Genomic DNA, 23,296 nt, shown 5'->3' on the forward strand with positions numbered 1-23,296 from the left:
GGTTGACCAGTTACCCTGGGCTGAATCTGTTTGCACGCACAAACAATAATAATAAAGAAATAAACAATGAATAGTGAGATCATGAGATGAAGAGTCTTTGACAGTGACTCCACAGGTTATGGGAACAGTTCAGTGATGGGGCGAGTGAAGTTAAGTAGTTCAAGAGCCACATAGCTGTTCCTGAACCTGATGATACAAGTCCTGAGCCTCCTGTACCCTCTTCCTGCTGGCAGCAGCAAGAAGAGAGCATGACTGCGGTGTGGGGGTCCCTGATTATGGACGCTGTTTTTGCAACACTATGTGCAGGTGTGCTCAATGGTTGGGAGGGCTCTATCCATGATGGAATGGGCCATATCCATTACTTTTTGTAGGACTTTCCGTTCAAGGACATTGGTGTTTCCATACCAGGCTGTGATGCTCTCCACCACACATTTAGAGAGGTTAGTCAAAGTTTGAGATGTTATCCTGAATCTTCGCAAACTTCCAAGGAAGTAGAAGCACTGCCGTACTTTCTTCATAACCGCACTTACATCCGGGGCCCAGGACAAGTCCTCAGAAATGACACACTGAGGAATTTAAAGTTGCTGAACCCTCTCCACCTCTGATCTCCCGATGAGGACTGACTCACGGACCTCCAGTTTCCTCCTTCTGAAGCCAGTAGTCAACTCTTTGATCTTGCAAAAGTTGAGTGAGAGCTAGCTGCTGTGGCACCACTCAAACAGATTTTCAGTCCTCCTCCTGTATGCTGATTTGTCACCATATTTGATTCGGTATATGACAGTGGTATCATCGGCAGACTTGTTGGAGCTCTGCTTTGCCACACAGTCATGAGTGTAAAGCATGGGGCTAGGCACACAACCCTGTGCTGATGGAGATTGTGGAGGAGATGTTGTTGCCTATCTGAACTGACTGGGGCCTGCAAGTGAGGAAATTGAGGATCCAATTGCACAAGGAGGTACTGAGGCAAAAGTTTTGAAGTTTATTGATTAGTTTCGAGGGGACGAGCTGTAGTCCATAAGGAGCATCCTGATGTATGCATTTTTGCTGTTCAGATGTCCCAGGGTTAAGTGACGAGCCAATGAAATGACACCTGCTGTCGACCCGTTGGCAAATGGAGCTGATGCAATTCATTTCTCAGACAGGAATCGATCTGTTTCATCAACTGCGCCAGGCGGGTGGGGTCTTTGATTACGCGGCTGCTTCACTGAGGTATAAATAAGTATAGACGGAACCCATAGAACGGAGGCTGATTTCTGTGAAATTCTGAATTGTGTCCACAATCCTCTGCAGTTGCCATACCCAGCCATTATGCATCCAGACAGAATACTTTCTATGGTACCTTGGTTAGAGCAGACAGAAACATGCCAAATTGCATTAGCATCCCGAGGAAGTAAAGGCATTTCAAGTTAACTGTACTCTGGGGAGCACGATGATGATGCCTCACAACCTCAGCATCTCAAAACAGGCAAAATGCAATATACGTAGCTTTTCGGAAAATGACCAGAAATACTCAATTTTCCAAGCATGAATACAGTTTGAAACTGAAGTAAGGAAATAGAGATAAACTGCTGCCCTATTATCAGCCAACCTCATTAAAACGAACCATTAAATCACTTACTTCACTGCTGTCTGTGGTCCATATTTAACTTGGCTTGTGTTATAATAGTGGCCGCAGTTCAAAGAGTTACTTATTGTTTGCAAAGTGGTTTGGGACATTATAAGCCTGTGAAAGGCATTATATTAATACAACAATGATTTATACTGAAAACTACTCTTTCAACTATTAAATAAGTAGAAAAGATGGCCGCAAAGCCTGGTACTATAGACTATAAATATATACTCAGTGGCCACTTTATTATGTACCTCCTGTACCTAATAAAGTAGCGACTGAGTGTATGTTTGTGGTTTCTACTGCTGTAGCCCACCCTCTTCAAGGTTCAACATGTTATACGTTCAAAGATGCTCTTCTCCTGATCACTATTAAAATATGTGGTTATTTGAGTTACTGTCAGCTTGAACCAGTCCAGCCATTCTCATTACCAAGGCATTTTCACCTACAAAACTACCACTCATTGAGTTTTTTTTGGTTTTTTTTGCACAGTTATCTGTAAACTCTAGAGATAGTTGTTTGTGAAAATCCTAAGAGATCAGCAGTTTCTGAAATACTGAAAGCACCCCGTCTGAACAATCATTCCACAGTCAAAGTCACTTAGATCACATTTTTTCTCCAATTTAATGTTTGGTCTGAACAACTGAACCTCTTGACCATGTCTGCATGCTTTTATGTATTGAGTTGCTGCCACATGACTGGCTGATTAGATATTTGCATTAATGAGCAGGTGTATCTAATAAAGTGGCCACTAAGTGTAGATGGTTCTGTTGGCAACACCTCCAGATCGAAAAGTTTATGTCACATAAACATAAGAGACGTTATGTCACATAAGAGACGTGTACAAAGATCGAGGCTGATAGCCCAGTGAATGCTCCCCGTCAGATGAGAGGAAATCTGCCTGTCCTCAGAGGGACACAGAAGATCCAAATCTGGAGAAGAGCAAGGTAGTCATCTGGACTGTCCTGGACAGTAATTACATTTTGGCCCACAATACTTAAAAAAACTATTACTATCAAGGAGAAACAAGAGACTGAAGATGGAGTCTTAGCACAGAAGCAGTCCACTGCCTATCTAGTCATACCAACTGATATTCTGCCTAATTCCATCGATCTCCACCTGGATCATACCATTCCCATCCATATACTTATCCAAACTTACTTTAAATGTTGCAATCAAACCTGCTTTCAGATACTGGAGTCTGGAGGGAACAAAACAAACTGGATGCAGGGTCTTGACCCAAAATGCAGGGATGGGGCACATGATACTCTGACAATGTATTGACCGTAGAGCAGTGTGTCTGACTATACTGGTATTATTTTTCTCCACTTCATCTTTAAGCCTGTTTTGTGTGTCTTACAGCGAAACTGCTGTTTAAGCACTGTCCATTTGAAGGAACGTTTGTGCTCGAGAGAGAATGCAGTTCAAAGGTGAAGCAGGCTGGATGGGCTGAATGCCTAATCATGCGCATATGCCTTACAGTTTTGTGCCAGGGCCAAATAACACAGGGATTTCAGAGAGAAGCAACGTTAAGTCAGCAGTCCAGTCTGCCTTCCCAACCTGAATTTCAATGAGGAATGAGAACTCTCGCGTCCTGCGCCTCATGCTTTTCACTTCCCCAGATGGCTTTCAGCCAAATACAAGGGCTCCCTGGGTCCCAGAAAACCTGACTATTCAACATACGATTTTACATCAATTCCCCCATAAATTTCTCAAGAAAGTTAGTAACAGAAATGCAAACATCTTCAAGTGTTTGTGGAATAAGAGTGGCAGCTAATTCGTTCAAAAGATAACCAGTCTCCAAAATAAAAATCCTTTCATGTAACCTTCCAAATGAACTCCATTCTCTGTTAAGAGCAGAGTTGCCGGCACACAACAAGAGGCCACTTAAGAGATTTGATTTGTAAACTGACATGGTAAAAAAAAACGGAGGGCTTTGCAGTCCAGTAACTCTAATTAGTTTCAAGAGTAGGTTACACGGCATTGTGAGCCGAAGGGCTTGTAATGTGCTATAGATTTCTAAGATTCTATGTTAAACTATTGACACTTGGAAAAATACCTTATGTAACACCCATTGATACTTTAAGGCCATCAAAACTTGCCATTGGAAGTGGGACATTCTGATTCCATTTTGTGGTAACTACACAGAGAAAGGCCTTAAATAAATCAACTTGTTAATCAACCCTCGTTGTAGTTGATAATTTCTGACTTATGGGGGAAAAAAATCAGCTTCCTGACAGCTCACAGGAAAGGAACCCTTAGATAAGCCAGTGGTTACCTCACTGAGAAGCTGTCATTGTTGTGGTTCTCAGTTTAAGAGTTCATTCTGAAGATGCTGCCCTTAGCATGCAGCAGTGCTTCAGTATTACACTGGAGTGAGAAGCTATACCTTTCTGGTTAAGTCAGCCACCCCAGAAGCCATGGACTTAAAGGATATCACCAAGGAACCCCACCATCGAGGGCATGCTCTCTTCTCATTGCTGTCATCAGAAAAGAGGTGCAGGGGCCTCAGGTCTCACACCAGCAAGCTGGGGAACAGTTATTACCCTACAGCCATCAGACCCCTGAACCAGTGTGGATAACTTCACTTACCTCAACACTGAACTGTCTCCACGACCAATGGACTCACTTTCAACTCACGTTCTCAGTATTTATTTATTGGTTTTTTTTTGCTGTGTTTACACAAATTGTCTTTTACACAATATTTTTTTTCAGTCTTTGTGTGTGTAGTTTCTCATTTATCATATTATATCTCTTTGTTCTACTGTGAATGCCTGCAAGAAAAATGAATCACTAGTTGATATGTATGAACAGGAGTTGAAGGAAAGTCACCCTCAATTGTGGGACTGGCTAATGTAATTAAGGAATTGAGGCAGGGGCTGAGTCCACATCGTATTCTGTGTTTGGGTTTGGATTTGTTGACTTCTATTTTGGTGACCAAAGTGATCCTACAGACATATCCACTTCCGCTGTAAAAATCAAAAACATTACATACAAATAATCCCATTTAAAAGGGAACAGAGTCCACTTTTTCCAAAAAGTGTGCAAATTCCACAGACATGTATGAAGTATTACCAGAAATTGTTTGCAAAATCTAATCATATCACAGACATAGATTCTTCTCCCAAATGCTTGGAACACTGCATCTACTAAGTACTTTAAGTGCTTCAGACAAGTTCATACACCACATAGAGCTCTGTGATTAATGGGGGCATTCCCCGGAAATTATCTATTGTGAAAATATGGAATCTTCAAAGAAATGTCTTTTGGGCGGCATGGTAGCGTAGTGGTTAGCACAACGCTTTCCAGTACCAGCGACCTGGGTTCAATTCCCACTACTGCCTGTAAGGAGTTTGTATGTTCTTCCTGTGACCATGTGGGTTTCCTCCCACAGACCAAAGACGTACCAGTTGGTGGGTTAATTTGTCACTGTAAATTGTACCGTAATTAGGTTAGGATTAAATTGGGGATTGCTGGGCGGTGCAGCTTGAAGGGTCAGAAGGGCTTGTTCCAAGCTGTATTTCGATAAATAAATAAAACATCCCCTTTAGCTCAGAAGAGAGGGAAGGAAATTACTAACAATATTTGTATTTCAGTTGCAGCTCAAACTAAATTGGAAAGAAATGGCTTTGACCATAGTATGACTGCTGGTGCCAGATGGGGTGGTTTGATTAAAACCCTAATGCCGCTTCATATGTAACATAATTTATTTTTGTTTGGCAATACAGTTCAGAGTAGGCCTTTCCAGACTTCAACCACCCCAGCCCAGCAACCCCTAACGAGCCCAATTAACCGTAACCTAATCATGGGACCAAATAGCCTACCCAGTATGTCTTTGGACTGTAGGAGGAAACTGGAAGAATCGGAGAAACCCCCATGCATTCTACAGGGATTTCTGTATAGAGACGGACAGAGTCTCCATATAGAACAGTGCCAGAATTGAACTCTGAACCCCAGAACGCCCCGAGCTGTAATAGTGTCGTGCTAAACATGGTGATGAGATGTGGTTGGTGGTAGGGAGGTCAGTAGTATTACAGCCTGGGGGAAGAAGCCAGATCCCATCCTAACAGGTTTTGTCCCAATACTATGGTACCTCCTGCCTGTTGATAAGGGGTCAAAGAGACTGTCGGGCTGAAGAGAGGGATCATTGACAATGCTAAGTGCCCTATGCATTCAGTGCTCCGGATAATTATCTCAGATGGGTAGAAGAGAGGCCATTCCATACTATTCCTGCAGTTACTCCACTAAGAGCCCCACACATCTCTGCTCTTCCTCCCTGAAATTCACGTGGCCTTGAGATCAAGGAGTAGGTGCTGTCAGCTGGAATGTTGCTCCTGTAATCCCACAAGCTTGGTCAGGCAATAGAATTCTCGGTAAGCCAGCTTCAAGCCTTGCCAGGGTCTGGGATCAATTAAGATTTCTCCTTTTTTAAAAAAAATATATAAACAGAGCAGTGCTAAACATGAAGAAGTGCGCTGGCTTGTGTTATGCTTTACAATAGACACACCTCTGAGACAATCACAGCGACACATGTCTTGCAGAAGAATATGCCAAAATGCAAATGGGAATAGTGGAGAGAAGGAAGAGGGGAGAGGACAAACTTGCACAAATGTACCATAAAAATGGTACATATGTCACACCAGTATACAAATCCCTCTTCCCCACCCACCCATCTGCTGCTACCCCTAACAGTCTTGGAACACTTCAATGTCTTGAACTTCAGAAACAATTTTCTGGAGTATATTTAGCTTTTCTCCCATAATTTTTTAGGGCAACAATGGAAACAAAAAGTCAATATAAGTTTTCCTTTTCAGACCTGAAGTAGGGTCTCGGCTCGAAACGTCGACTGTTTATTTTATTTCCATGGATGCTGCCTGACCTGCTGAGTTCCTCCAGCATTTCGTGTGTGTTGCTTTGGATTTCCAGCATCTGCAGACTCTCTTGTGGTTAATATAAGTTTTAAGACTGCATGTTTTTTGCTGAGGTGCTATTTCACAATTGAATTTCTTCAGGTCAGCATCAAAATTGTTGACACCTGCCATGAAATTTATGGCTTTGTGGAAGTACGGTGGTTATAAGCGCCTGCCGAAAACAGCTCATGCTGGGTAAACAGACCTTTACACCATGCAAATAATCTCCGAAATATAATTGTAAAGTTATCCCAAGCTTAAATAAACAAACTAGTGTAAAAGCCCCTGCTTTGTGAAGCCAGAGTGTTTGCTGGCATAAAAAAGCTGCCTTGCATCATAATAAATTAGATTTATTTATCACAAGTACATCAAAACATACAGTACTGTGCAGAAGTCTTATTTTCTAGATGGAGAGAAAATTCAAAAATCTGAGGTGCAAAGGGAATTGGGAATCCCCGCGCAGGATGGCCACAAGGTTAATTTGCATATTGAGTCAGTGGTGAGGAAGGCAAATGGGATGTCAGCACTTATTTCAAGAGGACTAGAATATAAAAGCAAGGATGTAATGTTGAGGCTTTATAAAGCACTGGTGAGCCTTCAGTGAGCGGTTTTGGGCCCCTTATCTAAGAAAGGATGTGCTAATATTGGAGCAGGTTCAAAGGAGGTTTATGAAAATGATTCCGGGATGGAAAGGTTTGTCATCTGAGGAGAGTTCTATTGAAGAAGGTGGGGGTGAGGGGTGTCTCCCTCCAATGAGCAATCAAGTCCTGGTCAAATGCAGCAGAAGAAAGCAGCAATTGGATTTGGAGTAAAAGGAAAGACAAAAACTGGGCTGCAAGATGAAGACAGGAGGGAACGGAACTGAGGGGGTGGGGGTGTATCTGGGACGCCAGGTAGCACCGTTGAGCCCTCTGCAGACATCGTGGGCTTAACAACGAAACTCCAAAGAAGGAGGGTGCCCACCTGATGACCCCGATGACGTAGCTACCCTCCTCGTCACCACTCCAAGCCTACTGCCAACATGGAGAGTGCCGACTTTATCATTGGGATTGAAACACCAAGTCCTAGTAGATCTACTGATGGCTCTGGGCCTCTATTCACTGAAATTCAGAATAATGAGGGGTGACCTCAATGAAACCTATCAAATGTTGAAAGGCCTTGATAGAGTGGATGTGGAGAGGATGTTTCCTATAGTGGGGGAGTCTAGGACCAGAGGACACAGATAGAGTGGATGTGGAGAGGATGTTTCCTGTGGTAGGGGAGTCTAGGACTAGAGGACACAGATAGAGTGGATGTGGAGAGGATGTTTCCTATACTGGGGGAGTCTAGGACCAGAGGACACAGATAGAGTGGATGTGGAGAGGATGTTTCCTGTGGTGGGGGAGTTTAGGACCAGAGGACACAGATAGAGTGGATGTGGAGAGGATGTTTCCTGTGGTGGGGGAGTCTAGGACCAGAGGACACAGATAGAGTGGATGTGGAGAGGATGTTTCCCATGTTGGGGGAGTCTAGGACCAGAGGGCGCAGCCTCAGAATAGGGTGGTGTTCTTTTAAAACAGAGGTGTGGAGGAATTTCTTTAGCCAGAGGGTGGTGAATCTGTGGAATTCATTCTTTGGTTGTGTAACCCTAGTCATTGGGTATACTTAAGGCAGAGATCGATAGATTCTTCATTAATCAGGGAAGGACGGATATGGAGAGAACGCAGGAGATTGGGACTGAGAGGGAAAAATGAATCTGCCATAATGAAAGCCAAGATGTAGCCACTATGTGGCACACTAGTGTAGTGATTAGCAGAATGCTTTACAGTACCAGCGACTCGTGTTCAATTGCCTCTGTTGCCTGTAAGGAGCTTCTGCATTCTCCCCATGACCATGTGGGTTTCCTCCAATTGCTCTGGTTTCCTCCCACATTCCAAAAGATGAACAGGTCAATAGATTAATCGGTCATTGTAAATTGTCCTGTGATCAGGCTCAGATTAAATTGGGTAACGCTGGGCAGCGTGACTCGAATGGCAGGAAGGGCCTATTCCACAATGTATGTCAATGATACTAATAAATAATAACAAACAATGGAGCAGACTCGATGGGCCAAATGCTGCTCCTATATCTTATGGTCTTACGGTCTTCTATGTATAACTAAGACACCTAAAACTTTTGCATGATACTGTACAGTGAAATGTGTTGTTTGCAACACGGAGCAGCCTGTAACTGTCGCCAGCCATTCTAGCTCCAACACAGTGTGGCCACGATGTTCAGCTCAACAAGCAACAGCAGCAACAACAAAATGGTAGCAGCTAAACAAGCCGCTGTGCACAACTGAAGTCTTAAAAGGTCATGAACAGTTTAAAACAAACATTCAATGTAGATCAAGGATACAAAAGGATGTTTAAAAGAGTGACGCACGTAATATGAAACGATCCTCTGATGTGCTGTACGTGAAGACAGCATTCCTCAGATGCCCCCCCCCCCCCCCGCTACTACCACTGGGCAGGAGGGGCAGGAGTCTTGGGACTCACACCCATCAGGTTTGGGCGTGGCTTTGCCCTGCAGCCATCGAGCTCCTGGACTGGCTTCACTGACCAACTCCACAGCCTGTGAACCCTTTCAGGGAGTCTGCAGCTCATGTTCCACCAGTTATTTGTTTTACATTTTAATTATTATTTGCCTGACATGTCCTCGTTTGCATATTGAATGCACGTTGGCCTTTGTTGTGGGGTGTTTCTGGGAGTCTACTGTGTTTCTTTGTTTCTGGGTGCCTGCACAAAGATGAATATAACTTCAGCCAGACTGGGAGAAATCTACCCACTAGGATCCACGAACATCAACTTGCTGTCAAGAGGCATGACCAACTCTCCCTGGCCTCTACCCATGAAGATTGAGAGGGGCACAAATTCGACCGGACGTCAGTGTAAGTCACTGCGCAAGCGAACACGCAGCTTGCAAGAGGACTAAGAGGAGCGTGGTTTGCCAGGAACAGTTCTGTAAACAGACACGCAGGCCTTGATCCTACTGGAGAGCCGATGTCGGCTAATTTCCAGACCATAACGCTCGAAGTTCACCACACAGCCAATCAGCGATGAGAGTTCTTTCCACACGTCACAACTGAGTTTCTGAAATGACGTCCAATCAGCTGATTGAAAAGTACTGTGCAGTCGGCCCTCCTTATCCGCGGGTTCCGCATGCACGGATTCAACCAACTGCGGATCAGGAAAACCCGGAAGTTCTCTCTCCAGCACTCGTTGCTTGAGCATGTACAGACTATTTTTTCTTGTCATTATTCCCTAAACAATACAGTATAACAACTATTTACATAGCATTTACATTGTATTAGGTACTATAAGTAATCTAGAGATGATTTAAAAGTACAGGCAGTCCTCGGGTTATGAACAAGTTCTGTTCCTGAGTCCGTCTTTAAGTTGGATTTCAAGTCATGACAGGTACATCTGGTATTATTTAGTGTCAGTTAGTCAAATGTTTGTCTTTGTATATAGTATATATTTTACCTTTCTATGCATATAAAACACTTAAAAAACATATGTATTTCAATAATTAAACTACTGTGTTGCTGAGTAAGAATTGTAGCTTTCATCAGGTCAGGACCTTTCACATGCTCCATTAAAATTGTTCCGATCATTGACCGACTGTAGCCTAATGCTTTTCCGATGACCAATGACGTTTCACCTCTTTCCGATCACTTTATTTTCAATCGTGATCGTGATTACTTTCGTGAACAGAAACACCGCGGGTTCAGAGCTGCGCTGGGTCCTACAGACCACCTCACTGGTTAGCTAAATAAGGGACTTGAGCATCCGCGTTTTTTGGTATTTGTGGGGGTTCCCAGAACCAACCCCCTGCGGATAAGGAGGGCCGACTGTATATGAAGGCCAAGCATTTGGAGGCCACTCCACAATCAACAGCAAGGATGAAGTGTCCTCACATGGTACGAAACACTTGCAAGCAAATTGCCAGGATCAGGGAACAACTCATGAATCTCAAGGTTGTATATGGTATACATAACTTCGATAATAAATGTACTTGTACTTTGATGTTATTGCAAAACATCTGAAGGCAAACCAACACACATTCTGCCGAATATCAGTACATTTTTATATATTTTTTTTAATACAACAGAGACAGATGTGGCTCAAACTGCATATAGCCATCTCTATCTTGGTGTTACATGTTTAAGTTCCTGGCTAATGGCATAGATAACCGAGGGTGATGACAGAAAGCAGAGGTTAACAAGATAGCTCTGGAGATGGAATGATCAAGTCATTTAGACAATAGAACAGGATCAACATTCCCTCTAGATATTTCTTAAATCAGCTGCACAGACCAGCCATTGGTCTGAGCAGGCAATTTTTACATGGCCCGAAAACTGTGTGGCACTTTAACCAAACATTTTATAAAAGAAAGTTCCAGTTGTGCAGCCACAAAGGCTACGTGTGTGGGGACATTTCAGTCACTGTGCAGCCGCGCACCCGCTCATCTTAGAGGGATCAAGTGAACGGGATATTGATAAGGTGAAGGGTCCTGCTGTTGTAGGCTTGGCCATCTGTTTGAGGGTCACCAGATGCTCAAGGTTCAAAGAGGAAAGGTTAAACATCTATTTCCTATCAGAAGGAAACCTTACAGGAAACTTCAACTATCTTTAGAGGTTAAATCTTCTCCACTGTTTTGGCTGCTTGGAATGTACTTTTTAAACTGTTGCTTAAACCATATTTTTTTAAACCAAAATGCTGCCTTATCAATCATTAAAAGTAAAAGTTTTGCAATGAAATGCAGTTTGGACGAGAGCCTGGGAATGAGTTGGTAGTACGGAAAGCAAATGCAAAGGTAGCATTTGTTTCTAGACGACTAGAACATCACAACAAGGATGTACTGCTTATAAAGCTCTGATCAGATCATGTTTGGAGTACTGTGAACAATTCTGAGCCCTGTACCAAAGGAAAGCTACACTGGTGTTGGAGAGGATCCAGGTGAAGTTCACAAGATTGATCCCAGGAATGAAAGGCTAATTGTAAGAGGATCATTTCATGACTCTGGGCCAAACTCGATGGAGTTTAGAAGGATAAAGGGAATCTCAATGAAACCTGTCAAATACTGAAAGGCCTAGATAGAGTGGATGTGGAGAGGATGTTTTCTGTAGTAGGAGAGTCTAGGACTGGAGTGCACAGCCACAGAATAAAGGAACTTCCTTTAAGAACTGAGATGAGGAGGAATTCCTTCAGCTGGTGGGTGAGGAATCTGTGGAATTTGCTGCCACAGAAAGATGTGGAGATCAAATCACTGGGTGTATTTAAAGCAGAGATTGATAGTTTTTGATTGATAAGGAGGTTAGGGTTTACAGGGAGAAAGCATGGGCATAGGGTTGAGAGAAACATCAGCTACGATTGATTGGCAGAGAAAACTCGATGGGCTGAATGGCCCAATACTACACAAAAAAAAAGCCCCAGCTCACTCAACCTATCCTCACAAGACACAGCTGATAATCCAGGCAGCATCCTGGCAAATCTCCTCAGCATCTTCTCTAAAGCTTTCACATCCTTCCTATAATGAGGTGAGCAGAACTGATACAAATGCAATTTATCAATAGCCTGCGAATAAAATTGACATTTAGCAAGCCTCATTTTTAAAACAAACTGAATAGCTGTAATTTAGGAATATATTACCATCACGAGCTTTTATTAAGAAGTGAGGCAGTGCATAATCTCCTGTTTATACCAACGATGCTGAGGTGAAGACAGCTTCGGTTTCTTAGATATAAACATCACTGAGACTAAAGTTGAGAGATTTTGTGGCAGTTTTTTGTCTAAATATAATTTCATATTGTTCATTTATACTTGGTGTTCCTTGTTTGGTTGCGTCACGGCCTAGAATGGAAACACCAATGGTCAAGAATGGAAAAGCCTACATAAAGTGATTAAGACAGCCCAGTCCATCACAGGAAAAGCCCTCCCCACCATTCCAAATGTCTACAAGGAGCACTACCGCAAGAAAGCAGCATCTATCATCGAGGATGCCCACCTTCCAGCCCAGGCTCTCTTCTCCCCCCTACCACCGGGCAGGAGGTACAGGAGCCTTAGGTCCAACGCCATCAGTTCCAAGAACAGTTATTATCATTTTACCATCAGGGTCCTGAACTAGCGCGGATAACTTCACGCACCTCAACACTGAACACCCCACAACCTATAGAGTCACTTTCAAGGAGTCTGTAACTCATGTGGTGAATATTAATTATTTATTTATTATCATCATTATTTGTTTTTTTGTATTGGCACACTTTGTCTTCTTTTGCACATTGGTCGTTTGTCAGTCTTTGCTTGTGCGTAGTTTTTTTATTGATTCTATTGTATTTCTTTGTTCTACGTGAAAGCTCACAATAAAATGAACCTCTAGTATATGGTGACATGCACGTATATTGATAATAAATTTATGCTCACCTTGGAATAACTTAAATCACAAGCTAACTTTCCCATTCCATTTCCCTGACGTAATGCACTTCATGACATAAATTGACTTATGTTTTGAATCTTCATAAGACCATAATCATGTCAATATTCTGAGGAAAGGTCTTTCTGAGTGTGTGGATTGGAGGGAGGGAGGGAGGAAAGAAACTTGTTTTGACTGTTGTTCTTTTGCTGCTTGTTGTGTTTTGTGTTGTTCTGCCAAGCTTTGGGGGTGCGCTGCGTTGTGTGGAATGTGTGGAGACACTTGCGGGCTGCCCCCAACACATCCCTTGGTTATGTTGACTGTACCTCTCCGTATGTTTTGATGTGCATGTAATAAATAAATTAAAATCTGAATCTGATATCTGATCAATAGCTTTTACTGGTCCATCCACTTAGGTGCCATGGGTAAATCACACCAGAACCACCTCCACTGTACTGCTACTGTAAAACAACAGAGGTCAAGTCAGTGATACATCTGATACTGATTTCCCCAGGTGTCTAAGGAATTCAGCAAGTCCCTGATGGCCCTCACCAAATTCTAAAGATGAGCCATTGAAAGCATCAAAGCTTGGTATGTCAACTGCCCCTCTCAAGGCAGCATGGTAGCACAACTCTTTACAGTACAAGCGACCCGGGTTCGATTCCTGCTGCTGCCTGTAAGGAGTTTATACGTTCTCCTCGTGACCGTGCCGATTTCCCTGGGTGCTCTGGTTCCAGCCCACATTCCAAAGACGTACCATTAATTAGGTTCATAGGTCATTTTAAATTGTCCCATGATTAGGGTGGTATTAAATCAGGGGATTGCTGGGTAGAGTAGCTCAAAGGGCAGGAAGGGTCTATTCCATGCTATATCTCAATAAAAATCAAACATTTAAAAACTGCACTCTTCCCATGTTTTGTTAATATTGTTAATTTTGATAATATTGATGGAGGTAAGTTTCTCTGAAGCAGCAATACAGGCATTAAGTGACAGCTGACAGCTTCCAGGGAGCCTTTCACACCCATTTGCTGCGAGACTGCCCTGTTCTGTTCTGGGTGCTTTGAAACAATCATAAATAAGGCCGAGTGGCAGGCATATCACGGTTTACACAAATCTGTAATTAAGTCTTGTTAAACAGTTTCCGATTCCCAGCTACCATCAAAAGTCTCTGTGCCTGACTGAGGATGACTGGGACCAAGTGCGTGTACAGATGACTGTAGGTAATCGGATGTTAATGACATTTTACCCTCAGGCAGAATGAGTACAGACACTGACACACCACGTTCCTGGCTTGACACAGATCCCTCCCTAGCTCTTTGGGCCACACCAGGAGAAATAAACTTCGCATTTTTTCTCTGAGTATAAAGTAAAAGCACTGGAAGCAGTGATCAAGCACAAACCAATAACTAACTCCAACATAAACAGAAAACGTTTGTGTATAAAAATGAGGTGTTCACAGCTGTGTCTGGCTGACTTTAGCAGACAGTTTGCTATGTGGAATTAAAAATGAGATGGGGAGATATTTGTTGGGTTGGCAGACAATGAGATTATAATTGTGTTAAGAATTTTTACCAAATAAAGATATCTCTTAATAGAATCTGAATCAGGTTTGTTATGTATCATGAAATGTGTTGTTTTGCAACAGCACAGTGCAATGCATACAATACATTACCGTGCAAAAGTCTTAGCACATACATATAGCTGAGGTGCCTTAGACTTTTGTACAGTATTGTAATAATTTTATGTATTGCACTCTACTGCTGCCGCAAAAAGAAAACAAGTTTCATGATATATGTGAGTGATGATAAACTTGATTCTGATATGGGTCTCTGTTGTACGTTTATAGCCCAGCAGTGGCGGTTGGCACAGTATGGACAAGAGACTGGGAAGGGGGCTGGGAGGCAGGAATCACTCTTTTCCTCAAGATTTATTTCAATGACTTCGTTCACCAGGCAGTCCCAAAAGCCATTGGCTCGGCACAGTAGTCTTGCGCCGCCAAAGTCAATCCTACGGCCATTGTGAATGCTATGTTCTGCTACCACTGATTTCTCTGGAAAAGAACTTTAACAAGGATGAAAATCTCGCTCTAAGTTAGAAATAGAATTCAATTGGACAGCAGAAACCTGATTGGATAAGGACTGACCAATCAGGAGAGACAGACGATGGGGGTATAAATACCATCAAACTAAACTTGCCCAGGCATCATCCCTGATGCAGATTGCAGAGTTTGTCATCAAAACTATGGCTAGAATTGATACCTATACTCAGCTGGAAGCCCAAAAAGAGTTTATTTGTCATATACACTGGGAAAGCACTAGATCATTTTGCATTACCTCACTTTCTTTTTTATTTATTTTCTGCTTTTTGTACTACTTATTTTAAATGAACTATTTAATATACACATACAGGTGTGTCTCCCCCCCCCCCACTTTACAAAGGTGGAGCGTTCCTATGAAACCTTTCTTAAGCCGAAATGGCATAAAGCGAAGAACCATTAACTTATATGGGAAAAATTTTTGTAAAAGCGAAAATCTTCTTCGTAATGTGAAAACAGGTTACTAATGTAGGTTGCTTGTAAAAGCAAAGTGGCATAAAGCGAATATTTGTAAAGCGGGGGACACCTGTATATTAGTATATATACTTACTGTAATTCACTTTTTCCTATAATATCATTGTACTGCTGCTGCAAAGATAACAAATTTCACAACATATGCTGGTGATATTAAACCTGATTCTGACGTTCACTACCTCACTACTTTGCTTTCTTTTTATACTGCTTAGAGTAACTTATTTATTTTTTAATGTATTGCACAATATGCATAGAGGCAAACAAAAATTAATTTTTATATAGACAAGGTAAATGTAAGCAGGCCTTTTCTGCTGAGGTTGGGTGAGACTACAACTAGAGGTCCTGGATTAAGGTTGAAAGGTGAACTGTTTAAGGGGAACATGAGGGAAAACTTCTTCACTCTTAGGGTGGTTCGAGTGTTGAACAAGCTACTAGCAGAAGTGGTGGATGAGGGTTCAATTTCAACATTTAAGAGAAATTTGGAAAGGTTCATGGATGGGAGGGGATCGGAGCCTATGGTCTGGGTGCAGGTCAGTGGAACTAGGCAGAATAACAGTTTGGCATGGATGAGATAGGCCGAAGGGCCTGCTTGTGAGCTGTAGTGTTTCATGATTATATGCACAGTACTGTGGCCACAAAAACAACAAAGTTTATCACATGCAGTACTGTGCAAAAGTCTTAGGCACATGTAAAAAAAAATTCTGTAAAGTGAAGATGTTTTCAAAAGTATTGAAGTTAGAAGTTTCTGAAGATGAAAAAAATTACAATGAGGAGGAGTAAACAGCTAAAAATCTAAATCAATTCAATATTTGGTGTGACCAACCGTTGTCTTTAAAACTGCATCAATTCTCTTAGGTCACTGTCATGCAGGTTTATAAAAAAATTGGCTGGTAGATTGTTCCAAACATCAGTTGCCACAATTCTTCTGCAGACTTCGGCTGTCTCGCTTGCTTCTCTCTCTCCAGGTAATCCCAGACAGTCTCGATAATGTTGAGATCAGGGCTCTGTGGAGGCCGTACCAACTGAAACCATACAACAAAACTAGGGTGCACAATACTGTATGATAATAAACCTGATTCTGATTAATCTCTCAAAGTTTTCCTTTTATATTTGAATGCATTCTTTCCCCCAGTGCCAGAGCTAATAGTCATTATTGGTCTGTCTTCCTTACAGGAGATACTCGTCTGCAGAACCACCATGAAGAAGTTGGTGCTTGTCATCTTACTGATCCTGGTTGAGCTTGCATTTGGCATTGACAAAGTGGAGGAGCTTGAATCCAGCAAGGATAGCTATGAGCGGCTCTTCCACACGAGCAGACACAAGCGTGCCACTGTCTCCATGGAGAACAAGTGCTCGTACACCTTCATCGTGCCGCAGCAGAAGGTCACGGGGGCCATATGTGTGAACTCGAAGCCCGAGCCCATGGTGGAGAGTCGGGTCAATAAGCAAGAGCTGGAGGTGATCAACAATGAACTCCTGAAGCAGAAAAGGCAGATCGAGAACCTGCAGCAGCTGGTGGAGGTGGACGGAGGGGTGGTTAATGAGGTGAAGCTCCTGCGGAAGGAGAGTAGAAACATGAACTCTAGAGTCACCCAGCTGTACATGCAGCTGCTCCACGAGATCATTCGCAAGCGGGATAACGCCCTCGAGGTGTCTCAGCTCGAAAACAAGATTCTCAACCAGACGGCGGAAATGATGTTGCTTTCTAACCGCTACAGGGACCTGGAGCATAAGTACCAACACCTGGCCTCGCTGGCGAATAACCAGACACACCTCATCGCACAGCTGGAGGCCAGGTGCCAGCTGCTGCCCGCCGCCAGGCCGGTGCAGCCTCCGCCCCAGAAACGCAAACCCAATCTCATCACAACCAACGAAATCCAGCGGGATCAGAACCCCCAGGACAGGCGACAACTGGCACTGAACCTGCTGCCCACCATGCCACCCCTTCCTTCCCACATGCCCACCACAAATGAGCCATCTGGTGAGTGGACGGCAACGTGCCTGGTCGAGCACAGATGTATCAGAAGGCTGTTTGATGTCTCTGGGACTGTACTCACTGCAGTTTAGAAGAATGAGGTGGTGGGGCGGGGCGGGGAATCTCATTGAAACCTGTCAAACATTGTGAGGCCTGGACAGAGTGGACGTGGAGAGGATGCTTCCGCAGACGGCTATAGAGGCAATATCACTGAGTATATTTAAAGTGGAGGTTGACAGCTTCTTGATCAGTCAGTGTGTCAAAGGTTACGAGGGGAAGGCAGGAGAATGGGGTTGAGAGGGATAGTAAATCTGCCATGATGGAATGGTGGAGCAGATGATGGGCTGAATGGCCTAATTTCCTCTTATGTCTTATGGTCTTATTCAGATTCATCACACGTACAGGTAAACATACAGCTAAGTTTGTTGTTTGTATTCTGGGTGGCATGTTTATGTGACCACCAACGTCCGTATACCCTTCATCTTTGCTACTCAGTCAAGTTCCTGCTGTGTGAAGCCGGGATGACAGCTGGTGCCCAACAGTTAGCCTGCATTATAATAAATTAGATTGGATTATCTTAGATTTATTAATCACATGTAAAAGTCTTAGGCACATACAGTATATATAGCTAGGGTGCTAGCTAAGAATTTTGCACAGAACTGTATTTGTCAATGTGGAGCAGAGAGCGAGTTTGTACATCTGGCGGGAGCGAAGGATACTGTGAATGGAGAGGGTGGAGCGCCACGGGAGGGGTGTGGGACAGGCGGCAGAGAAGGAATACGAGGGGCGGGGGTCGGCGCAGGTGCAGATACACCAAGCCCTGAGCCGAAGAGCTTGTTCCTGTGCGGTACTTTTCTACATTCTATGGTTCTTATTATAATTTATAGTATCTTTTATGTGTTGCACGGTGGTGGTGGTAGTTGTCCATCATGTCCGACCATGACAGGAAACCTGTGCAGGAGGGTTTTTAAAGTGGAAAAACCATTGCACTGGGGCAGTTCAACTCTCTCGGCCTCAGAAGTCCATGGCCAGTGTATGAAAAAGCGTCATAAATTACATTCTACCGCTGCTGTAGAACAACAAATTTCACGACATATGTCAGTGATCTTCAGTCTGATTCTCCCAAATGCTACTGTCCTATTTGCTTTCGCCTTCGGCCTGGCTGTGTACTCCAGGAGACCCACAACTCGGTGTAAAAAAAACTTGCCCGTTTATTTCCTTTAAATTTCCCACCTCACCCTCCGTAGCATATGAGGCTCCATGCTCCACCCCTGCACAGATGGAAAGTGTGCAAGGAGCCAGCCAGATTTAAACTTGGGACCATTTGCCTTGATGCCATGACACCCCTAACCAGCACTCTTTGAAGTTATGTCCTCCAGTATTTGGCTGAAGTGAATCCGTCAGAGATCTGGGGGAAGGCACCAATATTTAATCACACAGTGCAGAACAGATTCATTTAATGACATGTTGCAACATTTATTAAAGCTGGACAAGTCTTGGAGTTTAGTCTCATTTAAAGATTAGCTTTATTTATCACATGTCCAGGGTGAGGAGCTGAACCTTTAGGACTGAGTGAAAGAATTTCTTTTCTCAAGAGAGTTGAAAACATTTGGAATTCCAGAGAGCTGTGCTGTCAAGCACATAGATAGCACAAACACTTGGGCGGGGAGGCTTCAGAATCAGCTATCATCCTACCCAGGGGTTCAGAACTTGGGGTCACAGACTGCTCGGTTAATGGTAGGAGTCCATGGCATTAAAAGAAGTTGGGAGCTCCTGATCTTACGGATTAGCAAAACAGTTCAAAAGGCTGAATGGCTCATTCTTGATTGTTAATATCTCCGAATGCATCACATTGTGTTCAAGCAAACATTCTAAATGATAAGGAATAATGTACAAGTAATTAAAAAGAAGTAGACTTTCTTGCTTATAATGCATTTGGGGAGATGTGACTCCCTAGGGTAGAGGAAGCAATGTTTTATGCAACTATTGAATTGCTGGCAATTACTAATAGGAAAATGGTAACCCTTGCCCCAACATGCTGTTTTTTTCCCAAGGAAACACCTTGTTAGTAGTAATGAGTGCCCTTAATGCTGGGTTATTGAACTGGATTTCTTGCATTTGAAAACATCACATAGTCAGAATCAGAATCATGTTTAATATCACTGGCATATATCGTGAAACTTGTTGTCTTTACAGCAGCAGTACAATGAAAAATCTGTGAATTACAGTAAGTATAGTGAAACAAATAGTGCAAAAATGGAAATAATAGTAGAGAAGTAGTGTTGATGGGTTCAATGTCCATTCAGAAACCAGATGGCAGAGGAGAGGACATACAACCTCCTTACAGCCAGTAGTAGGAATTGAATCCAAGTGATAAGCCAACCATGACACTACCCTTTCATTTCAAATAATGGAGTTGTTTTTAATATTTAAGTCATAACCTCTCGTCCGCTATGTGTCCACTGGGAATCGGTAGAAAGATTCCAGTGGTTGTTCTATTTCGCATGAAGGATGTGGTGTCTAAGGACATGCTTGAGTGCTGAGTGATGCCAGAACACATTCAGCACTTGGTACACTGAAATCACTCCCGTCTTAGAAACTGTTTACATTTAAACAAAGCCATTTGTCTGATTTATACCAAATACAAGTTGTGTCAGATTCTTTAATCCACACAGACACGGTCACTCTTGCTCTCCATCAAAACCAAACCCCATGAAATCCAAAACAAAAAGGAAACTTTTAATAATGCCAGATTCCTGTGAAAACTACTCTCCCACTGAGATGCGGACAATAGTGACTGGTTTCCTGCAGCATTTTGACTGAAATAACTAACTTCCTCCCTTCTCCAAGAGTTCACTTGCACTGACTTTCGACTTTCAACCACAAAGCTTCAACATCCTGGTATAAAGACCATAAGACCATAATACTTAGGAGCAGAATTAGTCCATTTGGCCCATAGAGTCTGCTCCGCCATTCCCTCATAGTTGATATGCAGCCTCAGGAAAAATACACCCGCAGGACAACAAATACTTCCTCGGGTCTTAAACTCTACCCATTTTAGATGTTTTATTGCAGAAAGGGGTATCAATATAAAAGCAACAAAATGAATTTAAAAAAAACATTTCCCGCTATTACAATCTCAGTTTAACTTTGGATCACACCCTTGTTACGTATGCAGTATGAAAATAACTGAAACAAAATACACAAAACCAATATGGTAGTGGCAATTATTTGGCACACATGTGCTTAACTTCCAAACACATATAGGCTGGACCTTGAAATGAATTCTCCTCGCTCACACTAGTAGGCTGATTAAGGAACTTCACAAGCCCGCTATTCCAGCGTTGATCAATTCTACTCGCCAAAATCTTTCCTCACCAAACCTGGGTAAAGCATTCAAATATCGTCCTTTCTGGAACATGGCAACTCTTCATTCTACTCCACCCATGCAAAATGACTTCACCATTTTCTCTTAAAGGCCCAGGCAGCTATTTTAGCATTACCAAGGTGAATACATAAGCACACTTCAACAATAAAAAATTATATTCAGCAGTCACCTGGTTACATATATAAAATATAAGTCATGCAAAAAGAAAGCAAAAGTAATGAGGTTGTCTTCATTGGTTTATTGTCCATTCAGAAATCTAACTGTGGAGGTGAAGAGGCTGTTCCTAAAACATTGAGTGTGTCTTCAGGCTCCTGTACCTCTTCCCCAATGACAACAATGAGGAGAGGGCCTTCTTGAAGCATTCATTACCTTTTGAAGATTTCCTCGGTGGTTTGGAGGCTAGTGCCTATGATGGAGCTAGCTGAGTTTACAGCTTTCTGCAGCTTTGTCCGATACGGTGCGGTGGCCCCTCCATACAGACAGTGATGCAACCAGTCAGAATGCTCCTTATTGCACACCTGTAGAGATTTGGCTCATTACCGTTGATGTCACACAAAGGAGTAGCTCCTCTCAGCAAATGGAACACACAACACACCAACAGGTGCTGACGCTCACTGTCAGCGGTGAGAAGAACCACGTCACCTCCCGAGCCACAATTCCCAAGCTCAGAATGGCCATGTGAGAGACCTAGAGGTGAACACAGGCCACTGGAGGTCTGCCCCCTTGCAGCCATTTTTTATCATTTGGCCATGTGAAGGCCGACTCAGCACAAAATATAAACTACCAATTAAGACCTTAATAAATCACCTCATGCTTCTCTCAAAGTCAAAAGTCAAAGTAGATTTATTATGAAAGTATGTATGTCACTATATTCTACCCTGAGATCTATTTTCTTGCAGGTGTTTACAGGTAAATAAAGAAATAGATTTTATTGAAAAAGACTATACATAAACAAAAACAACCAACATGCAGAGGAAGAGAACTTGTGCAAATAAATAAACAAACAAATAAATAATACTGAGAACATGAGTTGTAAAATACTTGAAAGTGAGCTTGTAGGTTGTGGAATCTTTTCAGTGTTGAGGTGAGTGGAGTTATCCATACTGGTTCAGAAGGGTAATACCTGTTCCTGAACCTGGCGGTGTGGGATCTTGCCCGATGGTAGTACAGTAGTGAGAAGAGAATATGGTCTGGATGATGCAGGTCCTTGATGATGGATTCTGCTTTCTTGTGTGAGCACCCCTTGTAAATGTGATCAGTTATTTTGTGAGATCCGGAGTAACAATCAATTTGTTCTCCTTTACACGTGAGTATGGGGAAGACCTTAAACAATTTTGAATCTTATGAAACCATGTAGCTCCTGGAGTGGGAATGGTATTAATAACTGGGATTGGTAGAGTTTTGAGCACAAATGGAATCAAGGGATTGGACAAGGAAGAGGAATGGAGATGCAGCATTACCCATGATCACTTTTAAACAGGAGAGTGGGATTGATGGGATATATAATCTGTCTCATTGTATTTTTATGTTCTGAACCAGCAGTGAAACCTGTTTCTCAATGCAGGAGCAAAGATTTAATGTATTCTCCCACAAAGCCAGATCAAGTATTTTCACACCTGCTCAAGAAGAGCAATTGTGAGGATAGTTCTTGACACAGCAGACAGCTTGTTCTCTTGTTGTGTTAGCACTGGGAATATGAGGTACCTCTGTGGACTGAACTTTAATATCCAACTCAACTGCCCTGGTTTTCCTTTGTAATACTCAGAGCACTGCACATGGAAGTGTTCTTGGCTTTGTTTCGGGACTGGGAGAAGGTACAATTTGGAAACAGGCCAAGAATAATCCTGACGCATGGAGTCGTAATAGCTGGAGACTGGTGCTTCTCATGGGGGAGGGTGTCAGACATTCAGTAGATAGGCAGGCTAATTTATGCAGAACTGTACTGGGAAGGACTGAAGCCCTAATGTCAAAAGGTTTAAATACCTTTTAACATTGGTCTTGGATTTGCAAATACATATTTCAATGTAAACTATAGATACCTACGTACACGCAATGGCCACTTAATTAGCTGCAGGAGTAGAACCTGGTATGGTCTTCTGCTGCTGTAGCCCATCCACTTCAAGGTAAAACAAGGAACACACACAAAATGCCAAAGGAACTCAGCAGGCCAGCCAGCATTTATGGAAAAGAGTAAATAGTCAACACTTCAGGCTGAGACCCTTCATCGAGCCCAAAACATCGACTATTTTCTCCTTTCTTTAGATGCTACCTGGCCTGCTGAGTTCCTCCAGCATTTTGTGTGTGTTGTGCTTGGATTTCCAGCATCTGCAGATTTTCTGGTGTTCAAGGTAAAAGATGTTGTGTGTTCAGAGATGCACTTCCGCACACCACTGTTATGACGTCTGGTTATCTA

The 23,296-nt window shown here is 42.8% G+C and overlaps 2 protein-coding genes across 6 annotated transcripts in view; one reads left to right on the forward strand and one right to left on the reverse strand.

Moving 5' to 3' along the window:
• Nucleotides 1-23,296, reverse strand: part of ralgps1 (Ral GEF with PH domain and SH3 binding motif 1) — a 733,240-nt gene that overhangs the window by 330,879 nt on the left and 379,065 nt on the right. The window lies entirely within an intron of this gene.
• angptl2b (angiopoietin-like 2b) overlaps nucleotides 1-23,296 on the forward strand; it is a 117,229-nt gene that overhangs the window by 76,306 nt on the left and 17,627 nt on the right. For both annotated transcript variants that reach the window (XM_059993863.1, XM_059993862.1), the window contains exon 2: nucleotides 16,694-17,501. In XM_059993863.1, the coding sequence (XP_059849846.1) occupies nucleotides 16,718-17,501 (784 nt within the window). In that variant the 5' untranslated portion in view covers nucleotides 16,694-16,717. The remainder of the gene's footprint in view (nucleotides 1-16,693; nucleotides 17,502-23,296) is intronic.

This window comes from Hypanus sabinus, chromosome 18 (genome assembly GCF_030144855.1).
Source record: "Hypanus sabinus isolate sHypSab1 chromosome 18, sHypSab1.hap1, whole genome shotgun sequence".
NCBI lineage: Eukaryota > Metazoa > Chordata > Chondrichthyes > Myliobatiformes > Dasyatidae > Hypanus > Hypanus sabinus.